At 40.6% G+C, this 14,298-nt stretch overlaps 1 protein-coding gene across 2 annotated transcripts in view; it reads left to right on the forward strand.

Moving 5' to 3' along the window:
* The window catches only part of ATXN7L1 (ataxin 7 like 1), a 530,170-nt gene that overhangs the window by 54,561 nt on the left and 461,311 nt on the right, over positions 1–14,298 (forward strand). For both annotated transcript variants that reach the window (XM_069229851.1, XM_069229852.1), the window contains exon 3: positions 7,527–7,804. In XM_069229851.1, the coding sequence (XP_069085952.1) occupies positions 7,527–7,804 (278 nt within the window). The remainder of the gene's footprint in view (positions 1–7,526; positions 7,805–14,298) is intronic.

The raw sequence follows: 14,298 nt of genomic DNA on the forward strand, positions 1-14,298 counted from the left end.
AACCCATTGAATGTCAGCACCAACTGGAGAACACCTTTCTCAAGTTGTTTATGACATTATTTTACTCCCTCACTGAAATACTGTGCATCCCACTAAAATCACACATTCCAGGATTAGAGCACATATTAAAGCATTGTTTTTGCCAAACAGCTTCCCATTGATAAAACAGTAAAGTATCTGTCGTAAATGCCAGAAAGTACGGCATCGACAGTCTGTTTCACAAAATGTGAAAGTGGCATACTCTCAGGTACACCACTTTCACATTATACGATAGTAGAACATGTCCACATTACGAGGCGCACAGCCATTGCATCCCCACTACATGGCTAACAAAATCGAGACCTCTGTATTGACAACAGCAGGTCGTAGAGATGCTGATGAAACACAACCCAGGTTTTTTCTTTCTAGTCCATTTGTCCAAGTCGTGCTTGTGAGCACGGTTTGCTGTAAACTCCTGTGTAGTGAGTGAAATACTATTAATTTCCCATACACCTTTGGTCTATATCACTGTTAATGCAAGAATATACACCTATTGGTAATTAATTTTCTGTGTGACCTTAAGTAATCTGTGATTCTTTTAATGTCAAGAGTACGTGTTATGCCTAGATATTCTGTTATGGTGTGTTGATTTGCCTGTTGTCTCTGCTTTTTTTTCCAAACTTTTGTAAGTTATTGGAGTTGCATTTTGCGGAACAGCAGGCGTGTAGAGCAGCCTTGCAAATAAATAATTAATGAAAGCATTCAAAAGGTGGTATATTGTTGCCTGCTTCGTGGTATTGTCTTTGCATTGCTTAAGTCTGCTCGCACTGGCACTTACTTGCGAACACTGTGTGTGTAACTGAGTAGTATAGGCTTTCATTATTCCTTTTTAGGCATTGCAATAGCCAAGACCTTTGTTTTTAAAAATAAAAATATATATACTGTACATACTTACAAGAGCTTTCATTCCGCCTTCTGCATCCACTGGTCTGCTGTAGTGCATTCAGATTTTGCTTCCACCCACCAAAGCATACAACATAGGGCACATAGTAGCCCACTTCAGCCATTGGCTTACCTGACGGTGAGTGATGGCGCCCTTCTGTTGCACAATGTGCACAACTACACAATAAAGGGTCCCCTTTAGTGCCAAGAACTGATTGGTCAATGTGTGCTTTTGCATAAAAACAATACATATATGCGGCTTTTAGATAAAGCGTTTTTATACAAATGGTCACTTCATACAAAAACATTCACAAACAAAAAACGGCTTTTGCAGACTGAGTGGGCCAGCAGCCAATGCCAGAACTGTTGGTTTTGCCAATGTTTATTTTAACAGTTATCAGTCTTATTGGAAATGCCTGTTATTTAGATTTTTGCATTAGAGATAAAATCCTAGAAAACTTTATTGTTTCAGTAGATACTCTATATGAGAGGAGAAGCTGGAGATGTACAGAACAATAAATGTTGAGGGCATGCAAAGAGATATTCTAGTTTGTTTCTTTAGAGAACATTTCTGATACCCAACATCTAGTCAAAAAAGGAAAGAACTGACAATTCAGTGGAGAGAGCGTAGGGAACAAAAAGGAATCGACCAATCACTGGACTGGCCAAAAGCTGAGTGTATCAGAGGGACCAAGAGTTGAACATACCAAAGGGTTCAAAATATGCACATGACAGGAACACCAAGATGTGAGTGCAGAGGTGGCAAAGAGCTGGATGCATCAGGGCAGTCAAAAGCTGAACACACTAGCGGGACCAACAGGTGAATCTGACAGACAGAGAGCTAAACATGGCACCTAGACCAAAATGTGAGCATGCCAGGATGGCCAAAAGTTGAGCGTGAGCTCGAAGGAGCTAGAGTTGAACATGCCCGAATGGCCAAGCCCTGAAGAGACAAGAGGGAACCGAAGCTGAGTATGCCAGAGGAACTCAAAGCTGAACATACCAGAGGGACCAATGTCTTTACATGGCAGGGGACCATGTGCTGAACATGCCAGAGGCAGCAAGAGCTGAGCCTTCCACTGCGACCAAGCGCTGAACCTGCCACAGGGAGCAAGAGCTGAGCATGAGAGAGGGGCAAAGAGCAAAGTACTAGAGTGGTGTCAAGAACCAAATGCGTCAGAGTCATATTTACAAAGAGGAGGCCTCTTGTTGCCAGTGACCAGTGTTCACTGTGCTCTATTTATAACTGGAAAATAGCTATGTTTTTAAATGGGAGAAATTTAAAGTGAAGAAAAATATTTCTACAACACATTATGGCTAAATGTTAAGCTCCAGTTTCAGTTCTGTCTTAATGTTTTATGAAGCATGTTTCTTCACTCTAAATGTCTCCTATTTAAACAAACATCTTGATATTCTGTTATAATTATGGATCTGTGTCTAGAAGCTACCAGGAGCAAAATGCCGGCTTTTGTAAATGTGACACTTGTAAACGGGAGAAAATTTAAGTGGTGAGTTTTATGAAATCCATATAAACATAAAGTTAACTCTTCACTTTAATATTCTCCCATTTCAAAGTGTCGGCTTTACACACAGCAAGCATCTTACTCACACTGGCTAGTGGACACTGTGCCATATTTATAACTGAAAAATACAGCCATTATATTAGCGGTAGAAATTTAAACTGCATGAAAATGTTCCATAATTTGGCCATTTTTGCAGAACATTTTTCTGCACTTTGAATTTCTACCATTTAAAAAAAATGGTTGCATGCTTGTGTTATACATGTAACAATGCCACATATGGCGAAAAGTATGTCCTGTGTCAGAAGGACATACGACACAGGCTCTCAGTCACCCATACACATATATATCCCATTTATACGCACACATGTTCATACATCCCCAAGGACCACACTCTCACTAATACACCTGGCAGCCTTGTCATATTGCCCCTAGTCAAAGTATTTTGTTCAAACCATAGCATTTGTCTCTCTGGACATTATAAAGTCAATGAAGCTGGGCGTGGGGTTGTCGGCAACAGTGGACAAGTTACTTGGCCTTCAGTAGCTCACTATGATTTTGGCTGATCAGAAGTAGCTCTCACCAAAGAGAAGTTGGACACCCTGTTCTAGAGGGATGGAGAAAAGATAATGTCAGAGTTATGGATAGCTAAGCATGTCACAGAGATAAAGTGCTGAGCGTGGAAGAGGGGCAAAGACCTGGACATGGCAGACAGGCAGAGAGCCCAATACATTGTGAACATGAGATTGAGCCAATGGGTCATGTGCCCCCGTAGGGCATCTCACAGTTGTGTGCGCCTGCGATGCAGCCGGATTGGAAATTCATGCGGTAAGTTGACTATTGGCGTCCGCGGTCGGAGATTTGTCTAGGACCGTATTGGGGTAGCATATAATTTTTTGCACTGACTTTGAAGCATTACTATTGCTCAAAATTCTGGACATAAAAATGTTTGAAGACTTTGATTACGAAACATTATCGGTGAGTGTCATATACATTTTTTACTCACAAGCACAATCTTTATTGAATACGATCACTCATGTACTCATCAAGAATATGGTCTATATTGAAACAGGAATTTGACTTTACAGAGGTTTGATTATAGCGGACCGACAAAGGCATCAGTATTTTAGGAGTTAGATACGTGATAGACAGTAGATGCCTGAAAACTGTGTGTTGTGGGTCACACTAGCATGTGAAGTTAATGTTGGACTGATATCACTCGGGCTCATTAGTTTCTATTGGATCGGTTCTCTTTTTTATTCAACAAGTAATTTTTACACTGTGAACTTTTCTTATTTGTCGGTAGTATATTCTCTATTATGCAAAATAAGTTGTAGGAAACTTTTAGGCTCTATCATTATCTTGATTTCTCATTGTCACAAGATTATCTTTGTGGTTGCAAGTGTGCATGGATTTCCACTTACAAAAAGAGATGTGCACAACATAGCACAATCTCTGGTTGATGAGGTGAAGGTATACCAAAATACCTATTTATATATTATTACATTGGCTGTTGTTTATGTTATTTCCAGCCCTGATGAAGTCATGGGGATATTCCCAATGACGAAAAATGTGTTGGCTTTGCCTGAGGCTTGGCTGGAACTGTGAGACATCAGAGGAGAAATAACTTTCCAAGAATAAATCAAAGAGCAAAGTATCTCTCAAAATGTTTCAAACATAGTATATTATTTTAGGCGTGTGCCTTACACTTGAATCTATAGATTTTGGTGCAACCCTATTGCTCAACTCCGTTAGCTTTAACAGAGATGGCCTTAGAATTAAACACACACTGTTTTTACCTTCCTTCCATTAGCCAGTGAATCTTTTATGATGAATATATATTGCCACCGATTCCTCACTTTTTGAATCTCCCCATGAGCCATATGAGATCTGAAAATTTGAATTAGCTCCCTATTCCTGGCAACTTGTGCTGTGCAGCTCCAGGCATAGCTCTGCCCAGTGCTTAATTTGTAAATAAAAAGGTGCTGGTGCCCAAAGCCCTCCTCTTAAACACGCGGCTGCTGCAATTAAATTTGTGAACACGGAATACTGAGGCGGCGTAATCCTGAAGCCATCTTGGGCCTCTTCAATCCATTTAAAGCCACTCGCTGCTCCTTCAGCTCACTCAAGCAGCTTTCTACTTTCTCCCTTTGTGATGCTTTTTCGTTTTTCCCTTCCTCTGTCTGTCCCATATGTGTCTTTTGTTCGCAGCAAATGCTTGAGGCAGAAGAATAAGCCCAACCCTCAAAAATAAGTGCTGGTGCGCAGCACCGGAAACAACAAGCACAAATTAAGCACTGGCTCTGTCATGTCCTTTCTCTAGACATAACATCACAGAGCCATATAAGGCTAATAAATGTTGTAAAAAAATAATCAAATACTTCTTTTCTTTGTGATGCTTTGTGTGTATATCATTTCGTCAGATACCAGCTAGGAACATCATTCAAATCCCTAAAACAAGGATTGTTCCTGTACTCTTCTACATTGAATTGGTAGGCCAGCCTGAGGGCTCCACTATAGAGTATTGTGCCATTTTTACAGGACTTTGTAAGTTTGGGGGGGGGGTAGCAAAATTACTCATCACCAACAAAATTGCAACTTTATTATCTGCTACTGTATTGCCCAGATGGTCTATTAAGGCATTCAGAGAGGACTTATTTTCAGTGTGAGCCAGAGGAAAATGCACACGTTGTGGTAGAGAGTAAACAAGTAAGTAATCAGTGATTGACAAAATTAGCACATTCTATTGTGTTTAAAGTGGTACCGGGCCTCTGCATGGGCGGTGAATGTTGTGCCCTTTTTTACATCCTATATGGTGTGTGTCCAAATCTCCATAATTTTTGTTGTTCGCTTGCTCTCCTGTAGATCAGTAAGAGCAGGTTTACCATTGACTTCTTGATTTCTGTCTACTTGTGCTTGACTTTAACATGACTAGCGTTGGGAGGAGAATGGAACACAAAGTAGGTGATCCGCTGGGGGTGACCTTTGACGAACATGTGACAACAAGGATCCCTCTCTCTGCTCCACCATGAAGTACAACCTTCCCATAGTTAAGGACCTCCTTGAAAGAAGGAAACATTTCCTGATTTAAGTAACCAGAAATTAAAGATATGGCATTGTATGCATGTACACAGTGTGTGTGTCTATGCATTGTGATTAGAGAAATAGCTAAGGTCACATAGGTTCCTTTTGATCCTGAATAAAGCTCTGGACCCCTTGGTGGGCCAACTAGGGGCTGAAACATGTCATCCTGAGTTGGACAGGAGTATCATACTTGAGTCTCATCTGTCCTATTATAAATTTTAGTCATCCCTCATCTGCCTCTCAATAAAATTAGATTGTCCTTTTGCTAGGTAGTAGAGAGTTTTATTGGCAACCTCCCTTTCCCTGACTCTACCTAGAACTCTCCCTCAGCCTGTTGACGAGGGCCCGTCTGCCATTAGAGGATGCTTTGGTGAGCGTGTGATGGCAGATGATGAAGCATGACACCCGGGTGTGGGGGGTCGGTAAGGTAGTCCCATTGTTAGATCGAGCGCACAATTGTTTTGACCTATTGTTAGTATTGTGGGCTTTTAACCAGGCCCACCTCACGGCCATCACTTTCACTCCTTTGTGGGCTCGCCTTTCGAAAATCCTTTGTTATCATTGGTAAATGCTTTACGTTTGTCCCTCAATGAGAAGTTTTTGTTACTGCCTTGCAGACTGACCCTGTTAATTTGATAATTGCACTATTGCCGATATGTTTGACTGTGAGCAAACGTCTTTTTCCTTTTGTGTCTCTCCTTTGAGCTCATGCTAATGGCTGCTATGGTGCTTCGAATCGGCTCATTTTTTGGCAAATTTCATTGGGTCTCATCGGTGGTGCCCCGGGATACATGATCCACCCGTAATAGATGAATCTTTAATATGGCAAGATGGCTTAGCCGATAACGGCTTATGTTATAAGGGCACGTTTGTGTTTGTGTGTTTGGGTGATTTGACATGACTTTGTCACAATGTTTGTTGTTTCCTTGTTTTGTATTACTTTTGTACTGTATTTGCCACCTGTTGTTATTGAATCCGATTCTCCATATCACTCTGTCTGCTTGTGTCCCTGTCTCACTTGTTTTTGTCTCTCTATATGCCCAGATTTCCCGTTTCATAATAGTGATTGTGTTTCCTGATAGTCACGTGTGGTGCTTGGTGGCAGGCAAAACATGCTGTTATCCGATGTGGTATGATTGTGCCGTGTGTGGTGCAGTAACTGTGTTTTGTTGTGTGTGGTGTTGGATCACACAATATGAGAATATGGAGGAATCTTATGGTGTGTTGCAGAATGTTGTCTTACGTTTTACGGTATGAACTGATGTACTGTGTTGTTGGACTTTATAATGTATGGTGTGTTGGCATGGTATGTGGTGAGACCCCTTGTTAAGTGTTATGGTATTTTTGTGTTGGTTGCAGGTGGTGCTGTTTGTTAATGTATGCTGTAAAATTATGACATAGCCCAGTACAGTCTTGTGCCTATAAATGTATGCAATCTGACTGCATGACTTGTAGCCAGTGATGACTTTGCAGGTCTGCTTGCAACTGTATCGCCACAGTCTTTTTAAAGGTTTGAAGAAGGGTGGGGAAACAGTCATATTTCTAATGGCATGTGGTCCTAGGTTTAAATATGTCTACCTTTAACCCATTCGGAACTATCACTGAACCTGAAGGATTTATGAAAGATGTCCAGGATAAACGTAACAGGTCTTCAACAATAAGTACTGTGTCATGTTTGGAAATTACAAACACCTAAGCAATAGCAGCAGGTCAGAGGAGAGCTTAGAACCGGTTTCATTTAGAACAGTTGTTTACATGCCTGGTCCTTTGGTGTCTTTAATCCGTGACTAGCAGAATTATTACTTACAAAATCGGTATGAGAAAAAATGGAAAGAGGGAATTATAAAGAGACAAATATAGGTATTATTTCATACTACCCTACTTACAATACAGTAACATGCCAGAACCCTGCTTTATATCTCCCCACAAAAGAGTATTATAAATAAACTACTGCTGTCTCTGCTAATGAAAAAATAATGATTCAGTTTGTTTGCCTTGCAGAGTTCCTGTTGTCAGTTTAGAAAAAATTCCTAATCTGGTGAAAGCAGACAGGCCCAGTTTAAAACTTAATTTTGCGTCCAAAACGGATGTCACCTCTTCATCAGCCTCTTCATCCACTGCATCAGTCTCATCGCTACTGAAACCAGCTGTAGTGTCCAAATATATGGAGCCTTCACCGAAGAAGGTTGGGAATGGAATAGGACCGACATCCACGTCAACAGACAAGAAACATCAAAATGGCCCCAAAGGCAATAGCAAGCCTTGCAAAAGACGTTCAGGTGAGACATTTAGCAGTACTCTTGCTACCCTCGTTCTCTCACTTGTTTTTCTGGGCCAAATCATGGTGTGTTTCAGTATACACTGGCTGTGCTGTCCTGAATTATCTCCGGACCCTCTCTTCTGACTGTAGTCATGACAACATCTTCCCCTCTCTGGTCACATTGCAATTGTACAGGGGTGAGTCAGTCCCAGACCTAGGCAGTACGATTAGTGTGAAAGCTGAATATTTTAAATGATCCTATCTATCTGCTATAAATACCTTCATCCACTCATATATTTTTTCTTGTCTCCTTAATTGTCCGACACGTTTAGAGAAAATTACTTGTATGTTTATAACTAGTGTCCATGTTTTACAAAATCCTGGAGTTGTTGTGCTTACTGGTTGGGCCATTAAAAACACAAGGTTGTTTCATGGTGTAGATGCCTCATCCTTTTGTTCAGGTAGTCTCATGCTCCACTGTGGAGAATATTTTTTTTCTGTTCATTATCTTGGTCTGTTTGTACTTTCTGATCATCTTTCCCTTCTAAAACAGTGAGATTTAATTCTTTCTAGCAGTAAATGACTGAGGTAGAGCTGTCCTATCCTGAGCATCTGTGCTTTGGGAATTCTAAACAATTGAACACTGAATTAGCACCCCGTTTCCTTTTCCTTTCTCCCTACGGTTAAGTGAACAGGGTACTGTTGAGAGAAGCAGCCAACACACTGTGTATCATTCAGAATAAGGTAGGCCTGGGGTAAATAAGGATTTCGCTTGGTTTCCCATTGACAACTTTTGATCTCACTTACGGGTTACGAGGTTGAATCATTGGCACACTTTACAATTCAGATGTAAGAATATCTAAAGTTATGATAAATGGCATGTTTGGTGAAGAGTGTGTGAATATTTACTTCAAAATGTGTACTTTCCAGCACTGTGGTGAAGGTAACCACGACCACCTGGAATAGAAGCTCCCTAGGATAGATAAGCATTGTGGTACATCTGAACAAAAACGGAACTACTGTATGGTCCATAATGCCCAATATTAACACTAGTATAGGATGCTTCCTCCCCTCGCGATGCATGTTGCTGGTACTAGTGCTCGAATTTTTCCAGACGATGGTAAGCTCCTGGATCTAACCCTGGCTCAAAAAAGATATGCGTGACTCATCATGTTTATTCCTCTTCCTTGAACCTTGAAGTGGTACAATATCATAAGCCCACTGAGGTACAAGAATAGGAAAAGAGTTACCCCTACCTCCAATTGGGGCTCCCTTTCACATATTCATGCATATCTCAAGTTCCCTGTGCCTTGCACATTTTTATATATCAGTAGGTTGAAAAGGTGCCATTTTCATGGAGCATGTTGCGGAGATGTGAAATTCTGAATGGATCATGAAGAGCTGCCTTGGAGGATACATGAAATGGAAGGAGAAAGGAAAGTGAAAGTGTGAAGAAGTGGGTGGGCAGGTGTAGTAGGTGAGAAGGGGAAAATGAGCTAGAAATGTAAGTGGAAAAAAGTTAGAATTGTGTGAAAAGAGGAGACTGATGAGGGAAGTGGGCAAAAGTTTTGGGAAGGAAAAAGGGAAATTGGTAGGAATTGGGTGGTGTGATTTGGATTGGAAGGATCGCAATCACGGGAAGAAGCAGATGAACAGGTAGGTAGAATCAGGTGTGAGCAAGGGGGCATTGCAATATAGTAGGAGGGAAGTGAAGGCAAGTGGTACTGATCTGTTTTAGATGGAAAGGAGGATACAAGTCAATAAAGAGATGGTTAGCATTCTATAAGCAATGGGTAGGAGTATCAAAGATGTGGATTGGGAGGTTGGGTGATTTGGTTGGTGAGGATAGGAGGCATATGAATATGGCTGAGTAAGGATGAGTAGGGATCATGATAGTGGAGGAGGGAGCTACATGTGGAGTATGCAACAGGGATGGTGCTGGTCAGCAACCTCTTCCCTCTGTTTGCATTATCTAAAGGGCACAATCAGTGTGCATCAGTCAGATGCATCATAGATTTTTATTCCCAAGATCAAAACACAGGTGTTGTTAGTCATTTAGATAAAGAAGCACCAAACACAGACTTTTTGGAGATAGACAGAATGCATAATACAGGTTGTAGACGAGAAGTTGTGCAACTGGTACCTTATAACACTAAAAAGTAGAACTAATTAAATAACATCCAAGAGAACCAAGACTGGGACTAGGAAAATCACAGATACTGAAAGGAACAATCTTGAGCGGTACCAAAGTGCACAATAAATTACTCAGACACAGCCATCAGGTGAAGAAAACAATTCATGCATTGTACCAGATGCAGAACAGCATCCAGTTACTTATAACTGCGGAGAAGACATCCATAGGTAACACACTGATACAAAGTTACACCCAGTTTCGTACTGAGTAGCCATATGTGCCTCTCAAGTGCAGCATAGAGCAATTTACATTCAGTACCCATATGCAGATTTGTAACTGAGTTCATAAATGTTTTCGTTGCAGCACTCTAATGAACAGAAGCACAAAGTTGTCAAATACAAATCTCAGTATAGTGAAATTTATAAGCAGCACCTTGCTGTCGACAGTACAACTTAGATGTGGATAAGAAGCACAAAAATGATTGAGTAATATCAGCACCCATTTGCAGAACAAAGAGTTCAGTACAGTACCCAGATACAGAATCGGATGGAAAATAGCTCTGAAGTTCAGTATGAGATCACGCCGAAGTGCAGGATGAATAGTTTGCAAGCAATAACATGATACAGAGTGACAAAATAAAATATAATATATATAATATATTTTGATGCCCCAACAAGATGAAAAGAACCTGCCTGCAGACCCAGGATGAAATAATTTGCAGAAGCTCCAAGACGCAGTATGAAACAAACTAAAGGGAACCTCTGTGATATATTGTCTCATTGAGGTACAAAAAAAGGCAGGTCATAGAATAAAGTAGATCAAAACCTCCTGCACCTAGTGGGCAGAACAGCTTATACCTCATATCCAAGTTTAAATAGGATCACTTAGGAGTAGCACCCAAGTGTAGAATAAGCAAATCACATGAGACATCCATATTCAGTGTATTTTCCAAATTCAGTATAAAACAGTTTAAGCGTCTACACCAAGAGCAGACAATGACAGGTAAAACCCTGTTTCAGGATTCCACATAGAACTGGTACAAGGCTATTTTGCTAATAACACCCAAAAAGGCAGAGTCCATATCCAAATAGCAACACTTCAGAGGAAATACCCAGATGCAAGGTAACTCCCAGTACAACAAATTATCCATAGCACAGGAGTTTGTAACCTCGATATTGAATGTCCCCAGGATGTAATACAAATAATGCTACATTTTGGTGGTGCCATTTTGTTATTTGAAAGGTGATGGTTAGCAAGGGCTTGATTCTACCTAAATGTCTTCTTTGAGGCCTCCGACTTCAGTTAAAGTCTGAAAACTTAAAAGAAGGAAGAAAATACATTTGGTTCTGTGTGATTTGGTTTGTGGGTTCTGTAAAGGATGTAGGGCTTAGCTGGAGGCTTTGCACAGTGGGCTGTGAAGCCACAGCCAAAGACAGAGGGTATTGGGTTCCATGGCTGTGGCTGCAGGTTGGGTGTAATGAGTTGTGTGGTGGGAGGGGATGGTCTAGACCGGAGTTCATGGAAGTGAAGTGTGTTGTCACGAGTGTTGGCCACAGGACCAACCACAAAAATTTATAGAAAACAACTATGAGTAAGTTATGATTACTAGCGCTCATATGATCACAGTATATGTTAACAAAAACTTTTCAAATTCCTTGAAAAAACACAGTTATATAATGGCATTGTATTAGAAATGCAAACTTTTAAAAGCACCATAATTAGTTATAATTAGACAGACAAATCATAACTCCTGCCCACACATGCCATCACGGATCCCATCTTCAATAACGTCATTCATGAGCTCCTTTGTGGGAGATTTAGTTCGAGTGGCATGGCCTCTAAAATCGCAGGAAAATTGAAAAGTTAATTCAATTTGGAATGTTTCAGCATACAAGCACATTGCATTGAGGGAAATGTGTTTTTATTTTGTTTGTGCCAAGTGACACAGAATATTAACAATGGTTGAGATGGTTTGGACTGTAGAGGTGGTAGGGTTGGTATGTGACATGGCACTGTACATATCATCCCTACCCCCACTCCATTGCTTCTTGATATATGCAATCTTATATTACAAGGTTTACATGTTAGATTTTATTTAATTGACACAGTCAAACCAATTATATTGGAGGCATGATCCCCACCCCCATTTAAGTACAGTTTTCTGTGTATTTTTTTTTAAGCACATTCTCGCATTGCCTGCCAAGTGCGGTGGACCTAAATGGTGCATCCACCACACTTCTTAAAAAAACCTTCTGGTACAAACATCAGAATTATGTTCTTTCTAAAAATCAAAGTCAGGACACAAAGGAAAAGCTTCCCTGGCATCCTGTTTTGATTTTTGTTGTTTACTTTGATGTGCAGCACGCTGATGTCATAGTAAACAAAAATTATAGTAGTATGTGGTCACTTAAATTGGTGGTCTGGTGCGTAATTACCCTTGCACTGATCTGTACAGGACATGTAGTGCAGGAAAGAAGATGCTCCGTTTTTAACAGTACTTCTGCAATGTGGATCCCTACTTCAGAATTGCCATGGAGCTATGAACCCCAAGCAGGGATCTAAACACCAGGGAGTTTGTTTTGGGAAGGGGCCCTGGTCATTGGGAAGTAATCTCCCTCCCCCCCAGGGCACAACAGTTTTTGTGCCCCATCAGAGGGTTAGGGGGTAGTTTTGAAAGTCCACTAAACTTCAGGAAAAATGGTGAAAAAAAGTATGGTGTAAGCATCGCCTACAACAGGAACAATCCAATCCAGTCCCCATGCGAATACCACATTGACCTCATAAGGTCATCCATTCTGCTGCAGGTGCTAGGCACAGCCAAACAAGTAGGGTACAGTTGTTATTGGGAGGAGAGTGACAATGCAGGATGGTAAAAATTTGTGTGGATCCCTGCAGATTCCTAAACTTTCCCTCTCAGAAATGTGACAAAAATTTTACCCAAAGCTTGAGGTTTCCCTAGCATTCTGGGTATGAAAACACAGTGAGTTCCACGCTAATCACACCACTCTGGACTCTCTTGGATGTCTCACTTTAGACATGAATGGGTTAGACAGATTTAAAATGGTAGTGGTACAGCTACCCACATTGCCAGAATGGGTAATTTTTCAGTGTTAAAAATGTAATGTCTCCACAACTCTTTTGGACCCTTTCCTAATGTAGGCAGTAGCCCATCCTACACAAGTGAATTATAATTATATTGGGGGAAGTGTGTTAAGGATGGATGGTGGGAAGTTTGTGGATCCTCGTTAATTCTGAAACTTTCCCTCACAGAAATGTGTGAAAAATGTGTGATTGCAGCTAAAGTGTGAGGTAAATAGGGTATTTTAGGAAAGAAAATGTAGTGGAATCCAGCAAGCCCTACCACCCTGGACTTGTTTTTGTGTCTAGTTTAGCAGAAAAGTCTGGATTTGCTAGGTTTCCATGGGTGGTGGCCGACCTCAGACCTAAATTTCGCAACTACCAACATCGCCAAATTGTTCATTAGTCATGATGGAATATTTCCATGCAATATTTTGTGGCCCTACGTGTTGTGATGGATAGGCTCGTACACACAATTGGGGTACCATTTTTATCAGAGGACGTGCAGGAACAGTGGATGGTAGAGGTTTCGATAATCTGCACAGGTTCCAGAAATGTGAGAAAAGTGATTGAATTTAGCCAAAGTTTGAGGTTTGTAAGGCCTTTTGAGTATGAAAGCATGGGATTAAGGCTCATCATTCCACCCTGCACTCCCCTGGGTGGCTGGGTTTCAGGAATGTCTAAATTCCATAGGTTTCCGTGGGTCGAGCCCATGCCCAAATTTTGCAACCATCCACGTAACCAAAGTGAGCCATATTTCATACCATGTCACCTTTTGGGATCTTTTTGTAAGTGATAGCCCTATCCACAGAACTGTGGAAGCTTTTTTATCAGGAGAAGAGTGGAAATACAGAATTTAGAATATTTGTTATTATCAGTTGAATTTCTCTACATTTATGGCTTCTCGATAGAGGCAAGTGTGCAGGAAAGAACACACTTGGCAAAATGCCCACTCACATGACAGTAAAAGTAAGCTCAAATTCGAGGTTGAAAAAATAACCACTATTTCTAAGCTTAGCATCCATGGCACATTAAAAAATACATAGATTTTCTTCATATGCAGTTTTCATTCATTATATTTTACCGTATACATTTCTGAGAATCATTATAAACTTCACCTAATTTGTTTGCTCTGAGTATTGTGTGTTTTTACACAAAACAAGCGCTATCTGTTCCTGCCACCAGCATGGTTTGATGAACATAACAGTATATAACATTTGTAAATCAACCATCCGGGTAAAAATTATAGATAAAAACATTGTTAGCTATTTCAGTTTTTTCCCTATTTTTTAACATCATTT

The sequence above is a fragment of the Pleurodeles waltl genome, chromosome 4_1, assembly GCF_031143425.1.
Source record: "Pleurodeles waltl isolate 20211129_DDA chromosome 4_1, aPleWal1.hap1.20221129, whole genome shotgun sequence".
Taxonomy (NCBI): domain Eukaryota; kingdom Metazoa; phylum Chordata; class Amphibia; order Caudata; family Salamandridae; genus Pleurodeles; species Pleurodeles waltl.